General features: G+C 43.6%; 3 protein-coding genes across 10 annotated transcripts in view; 2 read left to right on the top strand and 1 right to left on the bottom strand.

The window, feature by feature from the left end:
• mtus2a (microtubule associated tumor suppressor candidate 2a) overlaps nt 1-7,295 on the top strand; it is a 78,868-nt gene extending 71,573 nt beyond the window's left edge. For 2 of the 3 annotated variants that reach the window (XM_064350109.1, XM_064350108.1), the window contains exons 9-15: nt 472-686; nt 1,675-1,780; nt 1,994-2,067; nt 2,241-2,339; nt 2,600-2,719; nt 3,267-3,367; nt 3,788-7,295. In XM_064350109.1, the coding sequence (XP_064206179.1) occupies nt 472-686; nt 1,675-1,780; nt 1,994-2,067; nt 2,241-2,339; nt 2,600-2,719; nt 3,267-3,367; nt 3,788-3,995 (923 nt within the window). In that variant the 3' untranslated portion in view covers nt 3,996-7,295. The remainder of the gene's footprint in view (nt 1-471; nt 687-1,674; nt 1,781-1,993; nt 2,068-2,240; nt 2,340-2,599; nt 2,720-3,266; nt 3,368-3,787) is intronic. The other variant, XM_064350110.1, reaches the window with a different exon arrangement.
• A 1,472-nt stretch (nt 7,296-8,767) lies between these two features.
• On the top strand, nt 8,768-13,884 carry slc46a3 (solute carrier family 46 member 3). Of its 6 annotated transcripts, none has more exons than XM_064350100.1 (6): nt 8,768-9,208; nt 9,400-9,624; nt 10,849-11,731; nt 12,293-12,376; nt 12,956-13,112; nt 13,547-13,884. In XM_064350100.1, the coding sequence occupies exons 2-6, from the start codon at nt 9,436-9,438 to the stop codon at nt 13,659-13,661; spliced, it is 1,428 nt and encodes a 475-aa protein (XP_064206170.1). In that variant the 5' UTR covers nt 8,768-9,208; nt 9,400-9,435; the 3' UTR covers nt 13,662-13,884. The 6 variants fall into 6 exon arrangements, with proteins under 6 accessions (XP_064206170.1, XP_064206174.1, XP_064206173.1 ...); XM_064350103.1 differs by having other exon boundaries at nt 8,870-9,208; nt 9,517-9,624; XM_064350104.1 differs by lacking the exon at nt 9,400-9,624 and having other exon boundaries at nt 8,868-9,208.
• Nucleotides 13,885-14,228: 344 nt separating this feature from the next.
• On the bottom strand, nt 14,229-19,350 carry stoml3b (stomatin (EPB72)-like 3b). Its single transcript, XM_064350107.1, has 6 exons — nt 18,026-19,350; nt 17,669-17,741; nt 17,051-17,133; nt 16,538-16,741; nt 16,009-16,143; nt 14,229-15,146 (listed from the first exon to the last, which is right to left on the bottom strand). Exons 1-6 carry the CDS (start codon nt 18,161-18,163, stop codon nt 14,955-14,957), a joined length of 825 nt encoding a protein of 274 aa, XP_064206177.1. The 5' UTR covers nt 18,164-19,350; the 3' UTR covers nt 14,229-14,954.
• Between the last annotated feature and the right edge of the window lie 3,748 nt (nt 19,351-23,098).

Genomic DNA, 23,098 nt, shown 5'->3' with positions numbered 1-23,098 from the left:
TGTCTCCTCCTCACTGTCCCCACCTCTCTGTCTCCTCCTCACTGTCCCCATCTCCCTGTTCCCTCCTCACTGACCCCACCTCTCTGTCTCCTCCTCACTGTCCCCACCTCCCTGTTCCCTCCTCTCTGTCCCCACCTCTCTGTCCCCACCTCCCTGTTCCCTCCTCTCTGACCCCACCTCTCTGTCTCCTCCTCACTGTCCCCACCTCCCTGTTCCCTCCTCACTGTCCCCACCTCCCTGTTCCCTCCTCCCTGACCCCACCTCTCTGTCCCCACCTCCCTGTTCCCTCCTCTCTGACCCCACCTCTCTGTCCCCACCTCTCTGTTTCCTCCTCACTGTCCCCACCTCCCTGTTCCCTCCTCCCTGACCCCACCTCCCTTTCTCCACCTCCCTGTCCCCTCATCCCTGTCTCCACCTCCCTATCCCCTCCTCCCTGTCTCCTCCTCACTGTTCCCTCCTCCCTGTCCCCAGCCTTCAGCGCTGCCCGCTGGGAGCGCCTGCAGCGGGAGAAGGAGGAGCTGGAGCGCAGCTTCGAGAGGGAGCTGCAGGAGCTGCAGGTGCAGCAGGAGGCGGAGCTAGGGGCCCTGGAGGAGGGGCTGAGGGCCCGGCACAGGGCCGAGTCGGACCGCCTGCAGGCCGAGCACCAGGCGGAGATGGACCAGCTGCGCTCACAGCAACAGGAGCAGGTTAGGGAGGGGGGAGGGGACACCTCCTGCCGCAGGGATCCAGACTGGTCATACACTTTAATGGAGAGCAGCTCAACTGCTCACACACTTCAGTAATCTGTCTCTGCTACTTTACTTTAGCCAGCAGCCATACCTCCATGCACTCTGCTCGTGCCAAATAGATGAAGCTAAACAGGTGCGGGCTTGGTTAGTACTTGGATGGGAGACCACCAGGGAATACTGAGTTGCTGCTGGAAGTGGTGTTGGGTGGGCCAGCAGGGGGAAATCTTCCCTCTGGTACAAATAAGCCCAAATGCCCCAGTGCAATGACAGGGACACTGTGCTGTAGGAGATGCCGTCTTTCGGATGAGACGTTAAACCGAGGTCCTGACTCTCTGTGGTCATTAAAGATCCCATGACACTTATCGCTAAGTGTAGGGGGTTCCCCGGTGTCCTGGCCAAATCCCAGATCTGGCTCTCACAAACTTTCCACTAAAATCATCCCCAGACTTAATTGGCTAAATAAATGTTCTCTCCCTCTCCACCTTCGCTAATGTGTGGTGAGCGTTCTGGCGCAAATTGGCTGCTGTGCATCACCCAGGTGGTGCTACACATTGGTGGTGGGTGAGGGGAGTTCCCCTTCACTGTAAAGCACTTTGAGCATTTGGAAAAGCGCTATATAAATGTAATTAATAATAATACTTCCGCTCTACTACCTTGATTGTAGACGTACATTGACTAGATCATAATCATGTTTGTGACTGGGTGGATCGGGAGGCAATCTGATAAGTTATTCCAATCAATCATAAGTCTACAAGGAAAGCTGTCAGGCAACCATTGGCGGTGTTTACATCCGTTCAGTATGCAAGCCTGGGCATGCCCTTCAGGTAGAACCTAGACATCAATCAAGTCCAAAGCTGAATCCAGGCCAGTAGTCTGTGCCAAAGGCTGTTAGGAAACACGGGTAATAGTGTTGATTGATCCCTTTCGTGTGGCTGTCTCCGCCCAGATTGAAGAGATGACCATCGGCCACGAGGCGGCTGTGGAGGAGATGCAGAACACTCACAGCGTGACCATGGCAACGCTGCAGGAGGACCATGCGACCACTGTGCAAGGTATGGAAACTGCAGCCACACTTCTTACACTTTGCAGGCAGGAGGGGATATAGAGCACAAATAAATCAGTATGCCGCTGTGGATAGACATCAAGATACAATCTAAAGCATGACCAATGATCCTGTAAAATGTAATGTATGAATTGTGTGGAGGCCCTGTATATTAATATTGGGAGAAAAGTGTGTTTACTCCTCTAATGTCTGCCTCTTTTAGAGCTGAGACAGGCCCACAAAGACCAGAGGAAAGCCCTGGAGGAGGACTTTGAGAAGCTGAGGCTCTCCCTCCAGGTGAGACGCTGGGAGAAACCGAAACCTCGGAATAAAACAAACGCAAAAATGTGTGAGAATGGCCAACGGGTTGCGGCGCAGAAGTGCCCCCTGTAGCTTGCGTATCAGTGAAGGTTGTGCCTCCGCGTTTGCTCAGAGATGTGTGGCTGTGTTTCTGGACTTGCTCTGCACAGGACCAAGTGGACACCCTGACCATCCAGAACCGCGGCCTGAGAGACCGGGCCGATCGCTTCGAGGAGGCGCTGAGGAAGAGTGCGGATGAACAGATTGGGGTATGAAAAAAACATACTATATTTATACACACTTCAGAATCAGTGCCGAAATAAACACCAAACAAGCACACTCACGCGATTCGAACCATGCGAACACACGCGCACACACGCACTCATGTACATATAGTGTATAAATACGTACAGCCATTTGTCGTTTGCTAATTATAAGAAGGTTCATTTGAATTTGACTGTGTAAGCTTTTGTGAAACACAGAACAATTTACCGAGAAGCTGCCTTCCCGCTCCCCCTTCTCTGTGCAGGACGCTCTGGCCCCTTATCAGCACATCCAGGAGGATCTGAAGAGCTTGAAAGAGGTTTTAGAGATGAAAAACCAGCAGATCCACGAGCAAGAGAAGACTATTTCTCAGCTGCAGAAGATGGTAGGCTCAAAAGGAATCCCTCTCACTTAAAGAAATGTTTTTTTTTTCCCTATATTAATTTGCCTTTCGGGCACCCTTTAACCAGGGCAACAGCCATAGCAATTAATTTGCAAGCAGTGTCCTTTTATGTTCCTAAGTAATTCATGTTAAGTGATTAAGGATCCATGCACACACACACACCACCTCCCTGCTCCCCTCTGAATCAATCTTGTATCACTTAGCACAACAGGCACGGATTCTTCACCACATCGCACTGCCCCCCAATCAGTTACACAGTACACTTGACCACAAGGGTCACATAATGGGCTTCTGAGGGCGGGCTTATCGCTTCTTTACCTCAGACACTGTGACCATGATTCATTTCACCCGCCAGAGGGGTTTTCATTGCATTTTTTTCTGTCGGGGCCATAATCGCTGCCCTAGCTTTTTTTTGGCGGGATATCGGATTCCTCAGACCTGTGGTGTAGCAGGTCGTAGGGGCTCGTAACATCTGACCCGTCTGATTCCTTTGAAGAATTTAACGCGGTGCTGTTGTTTCGCTCTCGAGCAGGCTCAAAAGAACGTCTTTCTGGAGGAACGGGTCCAAGTGCTGCAGCAGCAGAACGAGGACCTGAGAGCCAGGATTGACAAGAACCTCACTCTGACCAGGTATGTGCTGCTATCCACAGTGATTTCGATCGGCACTCATATTTGCCCACAATTCGACACATTCCTCAGGCACAGCGCATAGCCAGCCACTTGTGTGATATATATTACGTTTATTAAGGTTCAACTGAAATACAGATAAACAATCTATTTGTCTGTAGATTGTAATTATTAGTGGAGTGCTTCTAAACACATACAAAACTGCATGCATTTGAATGAATAAAAAATTCGAATGAATTAATGAATTTAATAATCCTTGCAGAAAATTGTCACTTGCAAGACAGTCACATTTAAGTCACATGAACAACAACGACAGCACAATAGGGCAACATCAAGGACATGAGGGTCATCATCATCGCCCTGTTAGACACGTCAGATAAGAGCAGAGACCACGGCGTGTGCTTTCTCTGGTCCCCCCTGCAGGCAGCTCTCCGAGGAGAACGCCAACCTGCAGGAGCACGTGGAGAAGGAGAGCAGCGAGAAGAAGCGCCTCAGCCGCAACAACGAGGAGCTGCTGTGGCGCCTGCAGACGGGCGAGCTGAGCCCCCGCATGTCCCCGTGCTCCTCGCCCCTCCACCGGGCGTCGCCCGGACCCGCCTCGCCCTCCCGGGTACAGCCCTTCCCGCAGTGAGCTGCCGAAACGGCCGGTCTGACCCCCCCCCTCCCCCCCCGCTCCCTCTACCTCACCCTGTCTCTTTACTCTCACTCGGAGACAAACTGCTTCTTGTCCAGGCCTCTTTTCTGCCTGGTAGATCTAGTAGAACTCCTGTGGAAAGGCCTGGTGCTGAATGTGAGAGCCAACATACCCGGACCTGTCCACTGGTTTTGTGATGGACTGTAAATCTACACATCATTACTCAACTAAAACAATAACTTTAAAGGAGGAAGGAGGAACCTTGAAGAAGAAGAAAGTTGGAAAACGTCTACCCTCCTTTTTTTTGTCATCTTACATCACATCAAAGACATGTGACTATGTTGGTTGTGTAATTTAAACAGTTTGTACCCTTCTTAGAGCCTCACTTGTGCTAAAGAGTGATGCTCCTGTGGGACGGCAGCCCTTGGGGTGTGCAAGGCCAGCTCAGCTGCTCCCCCAACTGGAGCGAAAAGCCTGTCCCACAGGAATGATCACCTGCTAGCCTGGGATTATGAGCTATACAAATGGAAGGTCCTTTGAAACCACCGCTATACCTTTTCTAAGACGGAACCTATAGTGGCCTGCCCAGGGGACCCTGATCTTTTCACCAGCAGTTTTACCCTGACCAGCCTTGCCTACTGTATGACTCTGTCCCCCCAGCTCCTTTGACCTGGTGCAGGGGGCTAACAGCAAAGCTTCGCTAGCTTTTAGCCGGCCAGCTCGACCTGGGAGAATGTTGGCCCTGAATAGTTTTCCCCTGTTCATTATCCTGTACAGAAATTTTTCATTGGCCATGAACTGGGACAGTTTTTCCTCAACTGTCTTTATCCATGATAGCTCTTTTCCTTGGCCAGCTAGCTCTGTGTTAGGTCATTTACTCATATAATCTGGGACACTTCTTTCTCCTGCTGACCTTTCACCTGAGACAGTTTTTTCTTCTTCGGTCAACTTGGCCTGGGGCAGATTTTCTCCCTGGTCAGATTATACAGGGACAGTGAAAACCTCATGAGTTTTACAGAGCCTGGTCCTTTGCTCATTGTGTCCCTGAGTTCCACACTGGCTGCCTTGACTCCGTTGAAGACCATTCCTTTTCTGAAAAGGTTGTTTTTACTCAAGGAACAAACCAATGATACCAATGACCAGGGGCTGTTTGTAAAGACGATGTAACTATGAGATGAGATTGCCATTTGTTTTTCATGACATTTGTATGTTATTAAACATTTTACTATGTGAAGCATGTACTGCAAGTCTTCCAGTTGTTACGAGTTACCTCGAATCATTGTGATTTCCATCTTAAGGATTTGGAAAGGGGAAACCCCCACCTCCACCCCCCCCACCCCCTGACCATGATGCGCAGGGGGAGTCCCCTGGAAAAAGTGTCTAGGAAGCTACTCCTAAAAATAGAATGGAGAGGCTGACATGTGTATCAATTAAGATTTATATCATTAGGTAGTTCAGATTGGACTCAGACTAATTCCCATTTGGGTGTAGTACCTAGAGAAAACGGTGTTTCATGGAATTGTTTAAAGTATAAAAGTTTAGTAGAGAAAGAAGACTTTTCTAAAAGATTTGAAGTGTCACTACTGTATTGTTCAGGGACTTTTCTCTATCTTGTCAACTCAAGCCCATGCTTACTGTATCTAGTTCTAATTTCTATATGATAAAATGTGTACGGGATATCGAGAGATTTGTGATTACTGAAATATTTACAAATGACATTTTCAACCCTCATTATAGACCTGTTGAAAAAAATGTATACTGTATACTTTCTCCTGCTGTAGCACCAGAGTTAACAATTGTCTCAAAGGTTTATAAGCTGTGAATGAAATACCTGCTCGTTGTATTGTTGTACTACTCTTGATTCATTGAATTTTGACAAGTCTGTGTACTGGTTAGTATCGGTATTGGAAAAAAATCCACAAGATCAGTTTGAGTAACAACAATCGCAAGTCTGGTGGTTTGACCTGACAACTGCTGCCACGATACAATGCTCACAACTCAGCAGGCTGCCTTAATCCATGAAGAATCCATATAATACTGTTGATAATTGTTTAGCAATGCTTCCTACTGCACCAGTGTTATTCTACGCCAGTACATATGCTATACAGGGAATTTCACAAGCAAATGGCTATATTAATATGAGTTTATTTATTGTGAAAACCTTCTGTTTCAGTGAAACATTGTTACTGTATGTGTTTCCTGGACTTTGATGTTCGTTTTAACAGACTTTGAAAATATTTTTACATTTCATTTCTCTCATTCTTGTTTGTCTTTAGCCTGAAAACTGCAAAAAAATAATTTTCTCAACATAAAGTAATGTTTATCATATAATTTAGCCTGAAATACCAGAATAACATTTTTGTGATTTCTTTCCATATGAAATATGGAGCAAAAGATGGATGCTTTTATGAATGATCTTTTTATAAGTCAAATTCTCTTGAAGAGAGATTTTCTGATATCTCATTATTGTTAAACTTTTTTTATTATGATATTTATTCTTATTTTAAAGAAAATTGTTATTTTTTGCAGTGTTTATCAAATCCAGATTTTCTCTTTGTGATTCTACTGGTGAAGTTATGTGAATAATGCACTTGAACGACTTTATTTCACCTCCCTATTAGGCAATATTGGATGAAGGTCAAGTAGCATAAATAGAACTACTTTTTCAAACAAAAACTTACACTGTGTTAGATGACTTTGCTGGATGTATTATAACAACCAGTGGCCTCAGGCAGGTTTCAGGGAAGGAAGTTGAGTGAATCAAATTAGAGGACAACTGCTGCTTTCCATAGCGAGCTATTGTTAGGGAAATGTTAGACCTTCAGCCAATGTGTAATCTATTGAAACCAAACCCACCTCACTTTCTATTACAGGACTCAATCACAAAAACTGAAAAAAGTGACTATTTCTTTGCATGTTAAACAAGCACTTACAACAGTGCACTGAAAACAGCACAGTTGCTGAAAACCATTTTGCGTAAATATAATATTTTTCTGTATTCTCTGGTTTAAGGAAGGTAACAAAACATAGATATGTTTAAATACTCAATATCAGGTACTCGATTGCCACTGACAGCTCTGTGTCCTGTGGACATTACTATAAACCCAATGATCAAGTGTCTGCTCTCCTCACTTGAATTAATTGTCCAGTTTGCTGTAAATGATTATTTTAAATGGGGGTAGAGGCATTTACAAACAATTCTATTGTAAATACGTTTTGTTGTTTTTCTGACTTTGATTGTACACTTGACTGTATTTGTTCCACAGCACACATAAACATAAAAGCATGTCTGTTGTAGCTATTTGTTTTGTTTGGTTTTTTTTCTCTCCTAGATAAAGATTGTGAAAGCTGTGTCTGTAGCATAGAGAATTAAAACTGAGGAATTATGGAAAAATGACAGAGCAATGTATCTATCTGTTATCTTGCTTTTGCATTTTGGTCCTGACCAACCTATTAAAAAGACTGCAAAAAAGAATTCCATGAATTTTGTGGTTCAGGAAATATATTCTGGCATTGTCAGAGCAGTCCAAGGTAAATTTCCACTAGAGAAAATTAATTTTAACAAAATTCAGTACCACGCATGCCAGTTACATTCAATTCAATTCCATTCAATTCAATTCAATTTCAATTCAAATTACTTTATTTTTCGTGAGGAACTTCATTTGTGCAGTGGACAAATAAGACAAATACAACAATCACGGACAATCATCATAAATACATACTTAATTCACATACAAATTAAAATACAAAGCTAAGGATAAACACATAAAGTAAAAGCCAGCAGTAATAGTGCAATAGTGCTCCAGTGCAGTAGTGCTAGTGTCTCTATGTGTGGAGGGGGGGGGGGGGGGGCTTTTATTAAGGAGTCATCGTTTTCTATTATTTCATCTTTCTAAGAAGGGCGGGAAGACAGTATTTTTATTCTGTCATTCTCTTTAAATGAGGGTATGAAATAGAAAGGGTTACAGATAGAGATAGCACCGCAGTGCAGAAAGTGTCAGAGCCAGGAATCAAACCCACAGCCACAAAAGTGGGGTTAATCAATGGGTTTAAGAGTCTCCTGACATACAGACTTTTTCATCCATTAATGGTTAGGTGTGTTGTTTACCTGCCAATTTTTAACATTAAACATTATTTAAATAGAAATGAATTGCTGCTGAAAGGTAATGATTTTTCAAATGTAGATTTCATGACGGATTTTAATGAATGCAAGATATCCTGCTCGTACATAAATTTTACTGATTGTTATTATTATTGTTGTTGTTGTTGTTGTTGTTGTCATTAAGCTAAAATTAACTGAAATGGTATAGGTCAGAGCTTGCAGGTATATGTCTAAGTAGAACTGCAATCTATTAGCTTATGTCTATAAGCTTATGCTTATGTCATATCTCAGCCAACTAGTAGCAGTATATCAGTATATTTTTCTGAATATAAAATGTTCAAAGTCAATTAACTTTGTAGCAGTGCTAACATGCTGAAAACCTCATCATGAGGGGCATTTTTGTATGCTTATAGGTTAACTAATTTACATAAGGTAGACTGCCCTGCTATGTGAATGTACTGTGAAAGGTGGACATCACTCAGCTGAGCCATCAGCTGATTCAGCCGGAGCAGGCTTGACTCCCGTGGCCTGCCTGACCTACGCGGTGCTCCCGTTTATGTGCTAATTTAATTCTAGGTATGCTTTTGGGCAAGCTGATAAAATTAATAAGTTAGTTATTAAAATGAGCAAAAGGCTATCCGTGCTAAATAAATGCTAACTAATTCCGTTTCAGGCCTGCTTTCTGCATTGTTTTTCCTGAAGCCTGCCCTCTACGTCTGTCTCAGCACAGTGAGCCACATAAATGCTGCAGCCTTATTGGACGTCATCATTGTTTGTGATGTTTTCCCTTGGCTGCTTTTCTGACTCTGGCAGGCTTGGAGGTGTGTACAATGGGGAATGAGAACTAGGAGTCCTCCTCACACGGGGCTGCTCTGCATCAGCGCAGTAGGTAGTTTCCTGGTAGAGATGAGGAGGCGCAGACTGTTTATTTTCTGGGCTTGTTCCTAAACCAAGGCGGGTGGTTGGCTTGCAGCAGTTTGTCTTTCTTTTTTCCTGTACTGAGGAAAGTCTCAGGTCCTTTGTCTGAAAGCTTTAACATGGTTTGACTGAGGGATGTTACTATTCACTGAAATGATATTGAAAACACAAGATTCACCATCAGGCACAGGTAACATCATCTTCCTTTGGTTAGCTGTCTTTTTCCTTGTTCTGTTTGCTCAGATAGAACATTTAAAAGAAGCTTTCATTCATTAATGTGCTCTGATTATGTTCAATTTTTATGTTTGTGTTTCAAACCTTGCATTCTTTCTCTTTTTTCCTCTGGCTTGCTTTATTTCTCACATTCACACACTTGCTCAGTCACGCGTTCGCTGGTAGTCTGAACTTGGGATCAAAATGAGACGGCTGTACTTGGTAGAGCCCGTTGTAGCGCTGTATGCCTTCGCCATGTTCATGACCTACCCACTACTGCAACAGTACATCTACAGGCGGCTGTGGGAGCAGCTCACTGACTCCCCCTACACCAGCAGTCTGAACTTCTCTCACTGTGAAGACAACAATAGCAACCTGAGCCGACAGCATGAGGTGAGAAAGGGGGAAGGGACAGCAGGGTAGCGTTGGGTAGCAATAACCGGTTCCAAGTTGGAACCGGTCCCAAATTTCCAAGAACCGTGGATTCGATAAGACACGTGCAGTTCGGTTCGTAACTTTTGCATATTTCATTCGCTCTCCCGAGTGAACTGCAGTGAGCATTTTACAGTCCATAAAAGTTGCACTTGCCGGAACCTGTTACGCGGACCTAACGTCATGTTTGTTACGCAGTCGGTCAACAAAGCATGTGAGAAGAGACACTTCTGTTTACATCCTGGACCATGGCTGACCGCAGAAAATGTTCGAAAGTTTGGCTTGGCTTCATTAAAAAAGATAACGACACAGCAAAATGCAACACATGCAGTAAGGATATTTCGTGCAAGGGAGGAAGCACCTCCAATATGACGAAGCATTTACTTAAACACGGCGTGAAACAATAACGCCCCAGATATAGCTAACGTTAACAGATTGCTTCTGTCCAAAATGTGAACAAGTCAGGCAGTTTTCACGGTAGCGAAAAATTTAATAATAACGTCTCACGCTCAGGTACAAAACACAGATGAGCTGACATTCGCATTTTATATTGAAGGTAAACGAATGATGCCTACAAATTATTTTTATTTGCTTATTTTTTGTTATATTTTTCCATTATTTAAATAGTTTTGGTTTGTAATTGTTTTTGTTGATCATTCCTTATAAGAAAGAGTAATATTTATTTTTATAAATGAAGGGAAAAAGAAACCTTCCTGTCACAGTTGACAGTTTACTGATTATAGCCTAAATGTGCCAAGAATAAATGTAGGCAAACGTTTGTTCTTGAAATATTTGTTCTTTTTTTCTCTCGGAAACGAGATTCGATAAGAACCGGATTCGATAAGCAGAATCAGAATCGGAATCGATAAAATTGAAACGATACCCAACCCTACAGCAGGGGCAAAGGCCTTTTGTCTAATGAGCTCCGTTTTGTTTGTGGATTCAGGTACACGTTAATGCTCTTCCAAAATGTCCTTCAGAGCGTTACAGTGTGATGAAATGCTCCACACTAGTCAAGAAAGCATTTGTTTTGTATTGAGAGAAAGCCTTGGCATTGTAAAAACAGCAGCATACGCTATATGCCTATTTCTAGTCATCCTATTGTTCTATTTGCTTTCTATTTGGGGGGGGGACTAGCTTTTTTTTGCTGCATGTACTTCATCGTGCTCTCTTTCCTGTCGGCAGGCGGTGCAGAAGGAGGCATCGCTGTTCTTCCTGTACAGCGAGCTCTGTTTCCTGTTCCCCAGTCTGGTCATGTCCTTGCTGCTGGTCTCCCTCAGCGACCACTGCGGCCGTAAGGTGGCCATCATCACCCCGCTGGTGGGGGACTTCCTCTTCTCCCTCTCCTACTTCCTGGTCAGCCGCTACTCGCTGAGCCTGAAGCTGGTCCTGGCGGCGTCCTTCCTGGCGGGGACGATGGGGGGGCCCACGGCGCTGATCGGAGGCTCCTTCGCGTACGTGGCGGACCTCTGCGGCAGCGGGCGGAAGACGGTGCGCATGGCGGGGCTGGACATGCTGCTGGGCGTCCTCTCCGGGCTGGCCTCCCTGTCCACGGGCTTCTTCATCCGCACGGCCGGGTTCAGCTGGCCCTTCTTCACCGCCGCCCTCCTGCACCTCCTCAACCTGGCCTACGCCTCCTGCCTCCTGGCCGAGACGGTGGAGGCGCCGGCGAGCCCGGCGGCCGAGGAGGACGGGGGCTGGCGGTCCAAGCGGGAGGCCCTCAGGGCGCGCTTCCAGGGCGTGTACCTCCTCTTCGCGGCCTCCACGCGCAGGAGGAACACCCTGCTGCTGCTGACCCTGCTGGCCTTCGCCTTCTACAAGGTGGCCAAGATGGGCGGCATGTCCATCTTCATCCTGTACGAGCTCAACACCCCGCTGTGCTGGACCGAGGTCCTGGTGGGCTACGGCTCCGGCCTCTCCGCCGCCATGTACGTGGGCAGCTTCGTGGGCGTCTACGTCCTGTCGCGCTGCCTGCGCGACGCGCACATCGCCCTCCTGGGGCTGCTCTCCGTCGCCATCGGGATGGGCATGGCCGCCTTCACCAAGACCACCCTGATGATGTTCCTGGGTGAGGACAGAGGCTCTCCACAGTTCATCCCCTCTGCACCTCCAGTCGGATTACAGATAGTTCTGTGACAAGCAAAGGCACTTAAGACTCCGTGCCTGTTTGGGCAGCTGCACATAAACGTGACCAGTTCAGACCCATTTAGCCTCTGGGAAAAAGTAGCATTTCATTACCTTCCAGGATGGGTGGTTATATCTACATGCAGTCCTGACACACTGACCTAACACTAAACTATAAATCTGTAAATTTCCATACACATCATTTCAAGTATTGTAGTTTACGAATACTTGTGGCTAATTAATCAAAACATGTCTTTAGCTGTCTTACTAAGCCTATGTATGGCTGTCAATAAACAAAACTTATTTTGTTACTTAATAAAACATATTACAGGGCAGTCTATTTCTCTAACAGCTGTAAAAGATTGATTAATGATATTGTTTGTTTATTTGACAGCATTTAAGACGGCATTGAGGAGAAACAGGCCTGGTGGTCTCTGTGATTGATTTCTTTGGTCTTGAAATATTAGGGCCTCTGTAACCAAGATTGCTTCTGTTTCCTCTTCAGTGCGGGTGCCCCTGCTCTTCTCCATCATGCCTGCACCTGTGCTGCGATCTATGATGTCCAAGATAGTCCTGAGCTCTGAGCAAGGTGGGTGATGTGCATTCAGACACATTTTCACACTCTCAGAATGGAACTGGAAAGCTACATGTACACTTCCGCAACAATGATGACACCATACATTCATTATGAAACTGTAGCCTACAGTCACCAGTTATAACAGGCTAATTTTTCCAACCTCTCATAAAATGAGAATGGGAAAAGGTAACCTATGGCATTTCCAGTTATTGTTTTCACATCTGAAAATTGTTGTTCACATTTGAAAAAGCCAGTCACGTGAAAATGTGGAATTTCGTGGAATTTCGTGTCATGTTTCACTTTCGCGTATGGAAGTTTCATTCAAGCCAATCAAATGTCATATTGTGGATTTCACATGAGAAAAGACAAATTTCATGTGATTTATTTGCAATGTTCGACTTATCACATCTTCCCTCTTTTCCCTTCTTCTCATCCTCCTCCTTCCCCTCCGCTCATCACATCCTCCTGTCCTTCCTCCTTTTTTCCTCCTTATTCCTCCATCCCATCCTCCACTCTTCCCATTCTATCTCTCTGTACCCCCTCCCCTTTCCTGTCCTACTCCTCTCCCCCAACTCTGCCCTTTCCCTGCAGGTGCCTTATTCGCTTGTGTGGCTTTTGTGGAGATGCTGAGTGTGGGCGTGGCCTTCACGGTGTTCACCAGCACCTACGCCTCCAGCGTCTCCTGGTTCCCTGGCTTCAGCTTCCTGCTGGCCTCCGGCCTGACGCTCATCCCCATGGCTCTGACTGGGTGCGTGTTCTTTCACAAATTCCAGTCTGTTTACAGTACCAGGCACGTAGGGCCCAGGTCAATGATGACAAACTGTAATGCTGTGAGCATGAACATCCTACAATATCCATTACATTTATCAAATTATTCGCTCCACACAACCAGAGTAGAAATTGTGTGCATCTCAGGGCATCAATCATATCCAATGTGGGCATGTAATTTTAACAGAAGAACTTGCTTGATGTGAGGGAAATAGGACCGGCCACTTCGTGCACACTTACTGCAAATTCTCCTCACAGCGTATGCGTAATGCAACCAAAAAGCATCACTACGGAAGCCTAGAGTGGACACATTTCTTTCACATATAAGGTCTCCGTAACAGCTGTGCACTGACGATGAGAGAAAACGGTCCGTTGGCCCACGGTCCTGAAGGCTCTGTTCTGCTGTCTTTGCAGCTCGGTTCTGTGCCTGCGTTTGGACGTGGACGGCGAAACTAAGGCCCTGACCGGGGAGGACGAGGCTGAAGCTCCCGGAGAAACACTGCAAATGCCCAGCTGGGATGTGAGCTAGGGTGGCAACCCCCCTCACTGTCCATCCTTGGTCTGCTTTAAGGCCCAGAAACACAGCTTGGAGACATGCCTTCACCTAGGGCAGTCAGCGAAAGAACTGAGTCTGGGAATGGACTGAAATCCCGGATGACGTAACATCCGCAGTGCCTTATTTCAGTACACTGGAATGATCTGTATGGTTAAACTATTGTATAAATGCTAAATTTATAAAGGAGTAAATTGAGTGTTTTTGTGTATGTCTCTGTGTGTGCGTGTGTGTGTGTGTATGAGAGAGAGAGAGAGAGAGACAGGTGTAGTGCTCATATTACTGATTATTTCAATAGATGATACACACAGCAGTTAAAGGCCAACTGAATAAGTAAAAGTGTTCTTATGGTTTTGGGACCATATGGTATGTGAAATATAGTGTTCTTTCTCTTTCAGACACACAACTGTGAATTAGGCATTGAATCCTACAGCTTTATTGGCCAACATTTTTGGCCAATCAGATCAATCAGAGTCTCATCAAAAAAAACTTGAAGGTTTTTAAAAGGTTAAAAAGGATTAAATTAATGAGATCCCAGGAGTATGCATTTAAGTCTTGTTTATATTAGTATTGGCATGTATCACAAAATACAATTTACAAAGTATTGGAGCAATATATAAACATTTTTCACATATAATTAGATCAACAAAAAATAAAATAACCATGAATTCACAGGATATAGCCAACCGTGTTCACATTTTCATTAAACAAAGGAAAAGGATGAAACACAATTTTAATATAACTATTTCAATAAGAATTGAAACAATGCTTCAGTCAAATAACTCCAGTCAAGCCTTACTCAGCTTAAAGGTGGTCATTTGACCAAAACTTGCATAATATTTTTGTGTGTAATTTTTTGTTGTGTCCTTTCTCCTTTCTCCAAACAGGAGAGTTAGTTACCTCAGCATCTAAAATTATGTGCTGCACAACAAGGAATGACACATTTGCTTTGCAATCCAGAAAGATCATGCAAATATCTTAACATAAATTTTTTAATGAATACTTCAATGGGAACATTCGCTTTAATTATTCAATTTGTATAATTTTTTCTCTCCAAATTTTGTATGCCAATTAAGATGAAAATAAATCGAAATAGGTTGAGGTTGACTGGAGCTGGATTTGATGACACGCATCCTGGCAGCCACTGGGACCCTGCTTGCGTATGGTGACTGGATTAGTCCAGATTGATAATCTGCCACAGTGCGGTTATGGTGCTGTTCAGTGAGGTTTTGCGCGGAAGGGGGTTGGGTCACTTCCGGGCGTGGCCTCTCACTTCTTGTACATGAAGTGGGACAGGACGTCCATGGGCAGGGGGAAGATGATGGTGGAGTTCTTCTCGGCGGCGATGGTGTTGAGGGTCTGCAGGTAGCGCAGCTGCAGGGCGGAGGGCGACTCGGCGATCACCAGCGACGCCTCCTTCAGGGCCCGGGACGCGTTCATCTCGCCCTCCGCCGCGATCACCTGGAGGGCGGAGGTGAGAGGGGAAGGTTTCTCATGAGTCCGGACACGCTTTCTCTACCATCAGCTTTCCCACACCCCAACTTTACCCACACAACCCTGTGTACAGGGCATGTGCCGGTCCAGGAGCTGGGTTTTGCAGCACACCATACGCTATGAGAAGCTACAAGTAGCCGCACACTGTCCCTGAGGTGTTGTTTACAATAACTAGAACATGACTGAATCTGCTGAAGTAGTTTAGCTATAGTAATAAACCTAAAATTTTGAATTGCTTGTGGCAGATATCTTAACATGTGACATTTATTCACTATTACCACATTTATCCACTATTATCTACAATGCAATAGCATTATTTGCTTCATTTCAGATTGGAAATTTTTATTCATCCTGTGATTAGCTTGAAGCCCTCAAAACGCTATTTTATATTCCATTATATTCCAGCTGTTGCAGTGGCTCTAGAAAGCTGCGCTGCCTACATAATCACTGCATAAACTGCTGTACCCCCCTGCTCATGTCAGTACCCATCACTGTGACACTGTCTGTATGTTCACTTTACACTACATTACATTACAGGCATTTAGCAGACGCTCTTATCCAGAGTGACTTACACAACTTTTTACATAGCATATTACATTGTATCCATTTATACAGCTGGATATATACTGAAGCAATGCAGGTTAAGTACCTTGCTCAAGGGTACAACGGCAGTGTCCTTACCCGGGAATCGAACCTGCGACCTTTCGGTTACAAGCCCAGTTCCTTACCCACTGTGCTACACTTCGTCCGTACACTTGAGAGACAGACCTATGCTATCGAAGGCGCACGGCCTCCACAGGCCCTTGGTTTAAGCGGAGGCCGTCCTCACCTTGGCTCTGGCCTCCCGCGAGGCCTCAGCCTCGGCAGCCATGGCCCTCTGGAGCTGGTGGGGCAGCTTGACGTCCTTGATCTCCACCCGCTCCACTTTGATGCCCCAGGGGTCGGTCGCGTCATCCAGGGACGCCTGTTGAAGGAAGGCGAGGACAGGAATTAAGGGGTGTTGGGGTTGGTGGTGGGGACATGGTGGCGGTTAGTAAGGTTTATGAATGAGAACAGGAAACACCAGGATATTTTGGTTTTATATAAGCCACGTGGAGGTAATGTCATCAGCAGTAGTTTCCGGAACATTATCTCTGACCTCAAATCAAGAGACAGAGGAGTCAGCTCCCAGCAGCCTCTAAGTACGGTACTAATAATGCTCAACGATATGACCCCTGAAACATACTGCGCAAAGATTATCTCCAGGGAGTGCTTTTTGACGTGCAGTAGTTTCGTGGCTCGCAGTAATGTGCCAATCAGTGCCATCAAGTCAAAGACTGGTCTGCCGTTGTCATTCAGAATGCTGGGCTATGCCATACCTGCATGCTGTGTGAGATTCCCTCCCGGTCCGACAGCAGCTCTGACAGGTTCTTAGTGCCCAGAACGTTCCTCAGGGTGGTCTGTGCCAGCAGTCGGGTGGAGAAGTCCGCGTTGGACACGTTGGCCACAGAGGAGATGGGACAGCTGACCCGGAAGTACACAACACCATCCACAGAGACAGTCACTGAATCTTTGGTCAGGATCTACGGAAAACCCACCAGAAGGTCTTAATTCACCTCTCAATGCCAGCACATCGTTACTCTTCACCCAGTGCCCAGGTCATCTAAAAATCCAGCAGTCAGCATTGGACAGTTTCAATATATTCATCTGATATTCCTCACAGTTGAGCAATTTCTTCCACTTCTTTCTAAATATAAATAGCAGATTTTGAGTGACCACTTGGTTAGCTGGCATCAGAGCTAGACACATAAGATTTTTTTGACCATGCAGGTGCTCACAGTAACTACAGTGTGTTCAGTGGTAGGTGTTGGCATGAGAGTGGGAGGCTGTACCTCTTGGGGCGGGATGTCGAATGACACAGTTCTCATGTCCACCTTGACAAAGGTGTCAGTGCAGGGCAGGACAAAGAAGATGCCTACAAGGAAAGCAGTGCCACTACAGTCACACATTGTGCATCATGATTCTTCTGGCATACAATCATGGTGGCATGAGTGCATACACATGGCAGAGGGTATGGGGGCTTCTGAGTGGTTTATTCTGTAAACGCACTGCTCTAGTGCATGGACAGGCCTCATGGTGTGGTTTCAAATCCAGACGATGCCAATGCAATGCGTGGTTTCTGACTGCCATGCAAAGCAATGCACAATTGGCACGACTAGCATGGCACCAGCAACTCCTGTTCATTGATCAGACATTTGCAGGATTGCTTTTCGTACTCATGTCTGTGGGATCCTGGCTCATGAAACCACTGTGCAATGGAAAGTGGTGGCCGGCCTCACATGCTTTGGAGGAGAGCACATGCTTGAGAGTCTGTGCTGTCCCAAATCCACAAAGGACCCTGCAGTTAGTACTGCTGTATGAGCACAACTGGGCATCCTAAGTTGGGGAGAAAAAGTGGGAAAGCATTTTTAAAAGAGAGTAGAAGCTGTGGAGGGAGGCTCTTCGCTCACCTGGCCCCTTGGCCTTCTTGTCCGTGATGCGGCCCAGTCTGAATATGACCGCACGCTCATATTCCTGAACAATCTGGGGAGGGATGCAAAATTTCATGTAGAACCTGAACCCTTTTTATGTAAGCAGACACAATCATACAAGAAATTGAATGATTTCTTTAGAAATTCAAATATTTCTAAAAAGCATTTCACGGGTTTCCTGTAAATGCCTGTGTAGGTGCAAATGTCTTTCAGAATGAAACGGATACATTTATTTCTATGGTTGTTTTCTCCAAGCTGGCTGATTAGTGATTTCACCATAGTTACAACAATTACAACATCATGTTCATCGGCATCCGTTTAGAGCAATAAGCATACCTTAACACACATGAATATAGAAATTGGAAATGTCAGTAGTGCAAACAAGAATGAGACAATGACCAGGACCCAGCCACAGCAGCCAAGTTCTCCAGTGCGTTCGCCTGCCACAGGGGAAAACAACAAGCAGAATTTCATTCAATTTAATTTAGCACGCAAATACACTATGACAAAAAAAAATATTAAAAGTAACAGTAGCCTACTACATTTGTGTATTTAAGTTTTTTATAACCACACAGATTAAAAAGTGAAATTATGGTATTTGTTAGCGACCAAGTTACCGTATGTAGCATTACAGCCATTAATTCATGCATAGGCCTCTATTTTCCCGAATCGATGCCGCACAGCGCATGGGAACAGTCAGTGGCGGGGCGCGTGGCGGACTGGGCGTGGCTTTTGATTGTCGCTGTTTTCGGGACCGGAGACGAGGAGCGCACAGCGCAAAACATGTGGCGCGCCTTGGAAATAGGGTTGGGTTATACTGAATATATTATCAGCGGGCGTGGTGCAGCTGCATTTATTAATAGCCAATCAAATAGCCTCTTTTCATTTACCTTTAAGAGTCGTGCACATTGCGCAGGGCATGCTGATAATTTCCCGATATGCTAATCAGATTTTTCTCACAAGTCATTCCTTTGTGGGATGCGCAGAATTTGGCTGTTACTTTTTAAAAAATGGAGTTCAAATAAATTTCATAAATGAGAGAAATTCGTTCAAATTTTCTTCCATCAGAATTATCACATTGTCTGAATGTGTATTATTGGTCAGTTTTAATTTCCCATTAAACCTGCAGGTCAATATCAACTAAGAAATAATGACAACAGTATCTTGAAGTTTTATTAAACAAAATGAAACCAGGGGAGATCATACAATGTCAGCGTTGCTTAAATGAAAGAAATATGCACCAGTGCATCATTAATTCACAACAACGGCATGACTTAACAGAACTGAGTGAGACTGGATTAGTGGTGGTTTCCTCATGTTTTAAATACACCTATCATTTATCTCCTGGTTCCAAATCAGCATAGGTTTGATTTGTATTACTTACTCATAGATATTGCTAAGCAACAGAACAACAGGTCTATCCCCATGTGGCCTGGCTGTCACATCTACATATAGAATGTAGATGTGACTGCATAAGGTTTCTTTACTCTTCTCTATTGACTACATGAACAAAATAAGTGCAGGCCTTTTTAAAACATGATATAACCACAACTCATCCAATCCTGCATATGTGCCATTTTTGGCAATAAAAAAAGCATGACCTTCCTAATTGGTTGCTGATTTAAACATCCATGCACCGTATGCTCTTTAGAACCAACAGCGTTTGGCCCAGAAATATTGCAGATAGTAACAATTTATGCAATTATTTTTATTACCTTTGTTACAACTGTCCAGCACATACATACTAATTGAAAATTTAAATAAATACAAGAATTACAATTATAAAAAATGAACAATGCATTTTTCCTACTTCTGGCATGTATATCAAAGTGAAACTGGGCAGCATATGATCCAAAAAAAAGAGTTGATTCCTTTTAGACTGTGAAACATGTGCACACTGCATGGTAAAGCCCCCAAATTACCAATTCGCCCAACGATGGCCAACGCCATACGCTATGGTCATGCTCCATTCGCCGTGGCGAACGGAGCAAATGACAGAGTGAACTGACCCGAAAATTCCAAGGAGCTACCAAAATTGTCCTGCACCATGTGATATTTACTGACACGCACCCAGCAGCGGCTCCCCTCCCATTTCTGCACAGGGCGAGTCACAAAATGACCAAACTGCTCGGGCGCATTAAAATATATGGAAAAAATACCATTTTGCCAGTGCAACACACCATGTGCCAGCCAGAAAAAAAGAGCCCATAATATGAGTTTCATTAGACGCATGATATGACGGTCTGCCCTGGTCTCATTGTGTATGGAGAAATGTCTGAATGCTGCCGTTAAAATATAATCTGACCAGAATCAGTACTGAATATTATTGGGGAACGCAGCGTACAAAAGCTTGGTCTCTCTCTCTGCAAGTCAGAAAATTGGAGACTATTTTATGACTGAGCTGATAAAAAACAATGTCAGCATTACCACTTCGGAGCGAAGACATTTATCTAAATCTCAATGGCCATATATTCTACTATACTCAAACCTACATTACCAAGGACGTTCAAAAAAATATATATTTAAAATATATTTTTCCTGCAACATGTTTTAATCATGTCAAAAAAAAATTAATACATAAAACCTGTCAATACTGATGATGAAACGGAATCTTATTTGATTTTTTTAAAGGGCATTAAAAGTAAGAAGATTAGTAATGGACATGGTGGTATGTGCCGATTTTTTTTTTTTAAACATGCTCAGTTTTGACTGAATGTATCATTTAAAAATGTAACTACACTCAATAACCAGCTAATGATGCTGCATCGGTAAGAGTCCCCTTTCTCTCAACTATAACTATAAATTGAGCCTTATTATTATGCCCTTGCCAAAGGTTTAGCCACAGAAGGGTTTTGAGTAAAAGAGTGTTGGCTAGCTAACGAACAACACAAGGCACATCTTAGCAGTAACATCTGTTTTATTTTGGATATGGGATATTAGACAGACATTCATTTCAAAAGCTTTCCAAGGAATGGGAATGGGAATGGACCATCATAAAAATGCATGGTGTAATGATTTCACTGTAAATATTTGTAAAGCTATTTTAAAATATTTGACATACATATGTATGAATACATTTTTTCAAAAGTCATTAAATATCAAAAATGTTTTCTCCAAAAATGAATGGCTGTAACATTACTGTTACTGCATCGACTGTTTACATTTATGGGGTTCTGAACCAGTGACATCTTTAGAGCTGCATGTCACATGAATGGGATTCTTTTGAAACATATTTGTTGCGATAGTCATTAGAAATAATTACATACACTTTTATGATGATACCCCTTTTGCTTCAACTTTTGGAATTAAATGTCTGTCAAAATATCCAACAGGGCCTATTATAGCTGTCAGAAACTTTTAACAGTCAGAAACAGCCATATTCTAATATGCTGTTCCTATAACAGCATTTTAAAATCTTGTTTTATCAACGCGCAACGTAGCTCATTGTAATATAGCAGTGAGAAATTGTCATGATGTAATGAAAAAATGTCCTACGTTACTAGGCTATATCAGTACCCTGCTTCAAAATCCTGCTTTATGAACAGACTCTTCCTCCGAGGAGATCGTATGTTGTGAAGGTGAACTGAAACTACTGGATCTAGTGGCGGCTAGCTCCTGGCGAACATTGATCGGGAACCACCTGCGTGTGTTGCTGTTTACTTTGGAATGGTTTCATAACCGCGATCGTGACACTGGAAACCAGAGAAAGGGCGTGCCGACAAGCCTGTTTTCCACTGCACGCCTCGCGCTGTTCTTAGCGCAACTAAATAATGCTCCATTAGCAACGCATATCGAGAGACAAATTTCTGTCTCTTAAGTTTATGTGCTTCCTCTTACACTGACGTTGCTGTTTGCGGTTTCATATCGGATGTTCATTTTCAAATGTCTGCATGTCTGTTTTTATGTTTGTTCAGTATTAAAGTTAACGTTACATTCAAAGACTCGAGAAAAAGTTCCATAAATAGGTTTTTTTTTTTGTTTTTTTTTAAACGGAAGATGCCAATTTGGGGTTAATCCTCAGAACCACGTGGTACTTGTTCCTATTTTTGGAGAGAAAAATTTATAATGCTACACAATTACGGGAACATAGCGTAGAAAGTAACAATCAATTGCATGTGTTTTGCCTAGTCGCTAAACAATGAATACACCTCAACATCATTGGCACACTTCGGATTTTATCCATGTTACCTGCTGTTTCCATGCCTTTAGTTAATGACGTTTACTGAAACCATGCAGAAAATGCAGTATTCGATTGTATTTATTCTTAAAGTCACAGCAGTGCCTAATAATATAAACTATTTGTTGTTAATGTGAGCCTCAAGCCCTAAATTTAGATTATCCGGTTGTTTTTATTCTTAGAGCACTTTAAATGGGATCCTTGTTTGCATGATTAACCTTTGGTCAGCACAAAACTGTTAAGGGCTCTTATCATGGTCCCACAATAAAATAAAGTGAAGGCAAAGTGTTAGGGTTGGGTTTATTTCCTGTATGAGTGAGCTTCCCAGCACCAGATCTCTTGGTGTGCTTTTGGTAAGACCATATTAACATTTCCATGTCCAGGATATTCAAACAAATATTTTTTTTTTGGCCGCAGGTCAGCTTTATATTTTAGAAAATTATATTGTTTTTTGTTAAAAGCTTGGCCTCATAACACCAGTAATGGGTACCAATTGAGTAAAAACCTTTCATACAATCACTGAAACATTACCAGTTCTTACATCAGTTGATTACTTCACGGTTCACATAGTGGCATTTACCAATCCTATATATCCTCACAGTTATCTCAGACAAGACCTGTAAATGTTCCTTTATGTTACAGAGTCTACTATAACAGTCATCACACTTCATTCCCATCCACACTGTCAAACACTTAACTAATGAAAAATGAGATGGGTTGAATCTCATGCATTATTCACACATTCTGGAAAGCAGTTAAGGTTAAGAATATGTATAATTTATTCTCACATGTTCCTCATTCTTTCTGTTTTTGTTGGGAAGAAAATAGACATTTATGAAAATTCAAGTCATGTAAAATGTGTTTCAAAAGCAGAATAAACATCTTGAATCAGTGCATACAGTTGGTCTCCTGTGTATGTATGACGAAGGCAAAAATGTTTTCTATATGATTACTATATAGAAGGGAATAGAATATCCATTGTATAAATTGTATTCCAGAGAGGACAGGCAGAGTATTAATTTCACCATGTATGTAACTCTCAAAAAATTATTACAGATAGGAAGTCTTCCCTTCCCTTTTTTAATTTCTATGGAGAGAGCTCAATGTTTACTTCCTGCAGTGGCATGACATGGCTTTTTGGAAAGAGAATGCCCAGGTAATACATGAACGCTAACAGACCCACAACCTCCCAACAAGAGTAATCATCATTCATTCATTCTGCTTTCTGGGAT

This window comes from Anguilla rostrata, chromosome 9 (genome assembly GCF_018555375.3).
Source record: "Anguilla rostrata isolate EN2019 chromosome 9, ASM1855537v3, whole genome shotgun sequence".
In the NCBI taxonomy this organism is placed as follows: Eukaryota; Metazoa; Chordata; class Actinopteri; order Anguilliformes; family Anguillidae; genus Anguilla; species Anguilla rostrata.
Note: the sequence above shows the minus strand (reverse complement) of the source record. Positions and strands in the feature narration are given on the sequence as shown.